Here is a 3,660-nt window from a genome sequence, read left to right on the forward strand (position 1 = left end):
TTTTTTTTTTTTTTTTTTTTTTTTTTTTTTTTTTTTTTTTTTTTTTTTTTTTTTTTTTTTTTTTAGGTGTCGTATGATGGCTATACATTTTTTCTTTATAAGGATTTTGAGGACAGAGCCGGGGTATCTTCACTCTTGCTGCTGCTGCTGCTGCTGCTGCTGCTGCTGTTGCTGCTGTTGCTGCTGCTGCTGCTGCTACTGCTGCTGTAGCTGCAGCAGCTGTTTCCGTGTAATTGCTGCTGCGGCTGACGCAGTTGTTGCTGCTGCAGTGCTGCTATAATTCTCGCTGCTGCTCCTATCCTATCCCTCCTGCTGCTGCTGCTGCTGCTGCTGCTGCTGCTGCTGCTGCTGCAGGTAACAGCAGCGTTGCAGACAGGGTGTTATGTGGATTCGCGGGGCGTTGAGGTGCAGCTGCTGCTGCTGCAGCCTCTCTCGGTGACGGACCTGGCTCCTCTGGGTAGAAGCGATGTCACTCATGTTGCTGCAGGCAAGCTCTTCTTGCTGCTGCTGCTGCTGCTGGTGCTGCTGGTGCTGCTGCTCCTGCTGGTGCTGCTGGTGCTGCTGCTGCTGCTGCTGGTGCTGCTGCTGCTGCTGTAGATTCTGTTTATGCTGCTGCTGCTGCTGGTTCGGCTGCTGCTGCTGCTGCTGGTTCGGCTGCTGCTGCTGCTGCTGGTTCGGCTGCTGTTGCTGTTTTTGCTGCTGCCGCTGGTTCTGCTGCTGCTGCTAGTTATGATGATCATGCGGCTGCTGTTGCTGCTTCTGCTGCTGCACTTACTGCTGCTGCTGCTGCGCCAGATGCTGCTGCGTCTGCTGCTGCTTTCGCTGTTGCTTGCTGCTTCAGCTGCTGCTGTTGCTGCTGCTTCTATTGCTGCTGCCCTCATCCGCTGCAGCAACCTGCTGCATCAGCACAAATGCTGCTTTTCCTGTCGTTTCAACTGCTGCTGCTGCTGCTGCTGCTACTGCTACTGCTGCTGCTGCTGCTGCTGCTGCTGCTGCTGCAGGGTTCCGGCGTGCGCTGCTGGATGCTTCTCCTTTTGCTGCTTTGCTGCGGAGCGTCGCTTACACAAAAAAAATGAATTTGGCGGACGATGCGGCGCAGTGGACGGGCTGGCAGGTCCCCCAAACCCTAAACCCTAAACCCTAAACCCTAAACCCTAAACCCTAAATATTAGATATCTTGGGCGTTTTAAACCCTAAACCCTAAAACCCCAAAACACTAAACATAGTTTTTCCTCCTGCTTGCAACAACTACTTAATTCCATAGGCTCACCTAAACCCTAAACCCTAAACCCTAAACCCTAAACCCTAGTATAGTTGTGATAGAGTAACAGCTTCAGCAAGAGTGTTTGCAGCTTTTTCCGGTCATTGTTTCTGAGTTTAGGGTTTAGGGTTTAGGGTTTAGGGTTTAGGGTTTAGGGTTTAGGGTTTAGGGTCTAGGGTTTAGGNGGGTTTAGGGTTTAGGGTTTAGGGTTTAGGGTTTAGGGTCTAGGGTTTAGGGTTTAGGGTTTAGGGTTTGGTGTCTGTGGTTTCGTAGCTCTGGGTCAGAAACGAGGAAGCAAATATCATCGCTATCATCCTCAGGCGAATGTGTAGGAGCTGCTGCTGCTGCTGCTGCTGCTGCTGTTGCTGCTGCTGCTGCTGCTGCTTCGTTTGCTGCTGTTGATGGTGGTGCTGCACTTTCTGGCGCTCCGGGTAGCTGCCGGCGTTGTTACTGCTGCTATGGCGTCTGCTGCAGCTGCTGCTGCAGCTGCTGCTGCTGCTGCAGCTGCTGCTGCTGCTGCAGCTGCTGCAGCAACTGCTGCTGCTGCTGCAGCTGCTGCAGCAGCTGCTGCTGCCTCGTATGCAGAAGAGGTTTTGCGTGTTGAGTGTGTTGAGGTGTACAGACACCCCACCAACGATGGATGGATGCCAGGATATGATATTAACTTATAAAGTATCGCACGAAGACCAAAAGGGCAAGCTAAACCCTAATTTAGGGTTTAGGGTTTAGGGTTTAGGGTTTAGGGTTAACACAGTAAACCCTAATTTGTTGTATCAACCGACTAAACCCTCGTTTGTTTAAGCTTTCTAAACCCTAATAGCTAGCTAGCTATGAATCGTGTTAAGGGTTTAGGGTTTAGGGTTTAGGGTTTAGGGTTTAGTGTGTGTGCAGAGTTTAAGATGAAGGAGGGGGACTTGCTGCGTGAGGCAGAGTTTATAGCCGACTCGATCGCCCCCGAGGGTTTGTGCAGCAGCAGCAGCAAGGAGCTGCTGCAGGCGAAGCTGGATTCGCTGCTGCTGACGGATGAGGCCTACGGCTGGCTCTACATGAACTTCAGGCTCACAGTAAGCTACCCAACAAACAGCTAGCCAGCTAGCTAGCTAGCTAGCTACCTAGCTAGCTCGCTACCTAGCTAGCTAGCTNCTAGCTAGCTAGCTGGCTCGCTAGTTCGTTAGTTAGTTAGCTGGCTAGCTAGCTAGCTACATAGAGGTAGAGAAAGCTAGCAATATAGATATAGCTCAGCCCCGCGGACGAACAGCTGGAACTGCTGCTAGGGTTTAGGGTTTAGCGGGTCCTGTATACACTAAACCCTAAACCCTAAACCCTAAACCCTCCAGTGTTTGTCTGTATGCAGCCCAAGTGGATTGGCCCGGCGAAGGTTTTCCTTAAGTCCCTCCTCGCAATCTTACAAAAAGAAGGGGTCCTGGCAGACGACGGTAAACCCTAAACCCTAAACCCTAAACCCTCAGCCCTAAACCCTAAGGTGTAGTGTGCGGGGAGTGAGCATAACATATAACTCGCTTCTCAATTCTGCATGAGGGTTTAGGGTTTAGGGTTTAGGGTCTGTTATAAGAGCTTGCGGTCGCCTCAATCCCCAAACCCTAAACCCTAACCCCCAAACCCTAAACCCTAAACCCTAAACCCTGGTGGTTTATGCAGATCTGCTAGACGCCGTGGGGCCGTCTGTGGCTGTGGTGGAGGACCCTATGGAGGTTGCGTATGAGATAATTAGGCAAGGAGAAGGTAAACCCTAAACCCTAAACCCTAAACCCTAAACCCTAACCCGAGCATGGCTTGCTTCTCCCCTGCTTCGTCAGTTGCAGCGAAAGACGTTTGCTTGAGGCTCTTTCTCTTTTTCTTTTTCTTTTTTTTTCTTTTTTTTCTTTCTTTATCTCTTTCTTTATCTCTATCTTTCTCTCTTTTTTTACTTTTTCTTTTTTTCTTTTTGTCTTCATTTTTTTCTCTCTTTCCTTTTTAGTTTCTTTCTTTCTCTCTTTCTCTCTCTCTTTCTCTTTCTCTCTTTCTCTCCTCTCTTTCTCTCGTCCTCTCACTCTCTCTCTGCACACACACACACACACACACACACACACACACACACATATATATATATATATATANATATATATATATATATATATATATATATATATATATATATATATATATATATATATATATATATAAATGTGTATGTATATTAGGTTTGGAGGGTGTGGTGGACATATCTGTGGAGAAGATGAATATAAATTATTTGGCTTTTAGTGATGAGGGAGCTGTCGATACACTGCAGAGAGAAAAGTTAATAATATTAAACAAATGGATACAAAGAGTTTCATCATATTTATCTTTTTCTATCGATCAAGGAATTCTACATAATAAATTTAAATTGCAAGATCTCG

At 47.6% G+C, this 3,660-nt stretch overlaps 3 protein-coding genes across 3 annotated transcripts in view; 1 reads left to right on the forward strand and 2 right to left on the reverse strand.

Annotated features, from left to right (window-relative positions):
• Positions 1–300: 300 nt before the first annotated feature.
• EMH_0015850 (uncharacterized protein) lies at positions 301–903 on the reverse strand (the record flags this gene model as incomplete). Its single annotated transcript, XM_013500490.1, has 2 exons — positions 301–720; positions 895–903. 2 exons carry the CDS (start codon positions 901–903, stop codon positions 301–303), a joined length of 429 nt encoding a protein of 142 aa, XP_013355944.1.
• Positions 904–2,160: 1,257 nt separating this feature from the next.
• EMH_0015860 (uncharacterized protein) lies at positions 2,161–3,015 on the forward strand (the record flags this gene model as incomplete). Its single annotated transcript, XM_013500491.1, has 3 exons — positions 2,161–2,325; positions 2,616–2,697; positions 2,921–3,015. 3 exons carry the CDS (start codon positions 2,161–2,163, stop codon positions 3,013–3,015), a joined length of 342 nt encoding a protein of 113 aa, XP_013355945.1.
• A 220-nt stretch (positions 3,016–3,235) lies between these two features.
• Positions 3,236–3,660, reverse strand: part of EMH_0015870 (uncharacterized protein) — a gene marked incomplete at both ends in the record, with an annotated part of 2,611 nt that continues 2,186 nt past the window's right edge. The window contains one exon of the mRNA XM_013500492.1: positions 3,236–3,319. Coding sequence (XP_013355946.1) covers positions 3,236–3,319 — 84 coding nt within the window. The remainder of the gene's footprint in view (positions 3,320–3,660) is intronic.

Source organism: Eimeria mitis, genomic scaffold (assembly GCF_000499745.2).
Source record: "Eimeria mitis Houghton genomic scaffold, Emh_scaff546, whole genome shotgun sequence".
NCBI lineage: Eukaryota > Apicomplexa > Conoidasida > Eucoccidiorida > Eimeriidae > Eimeria > Eimeria mitis.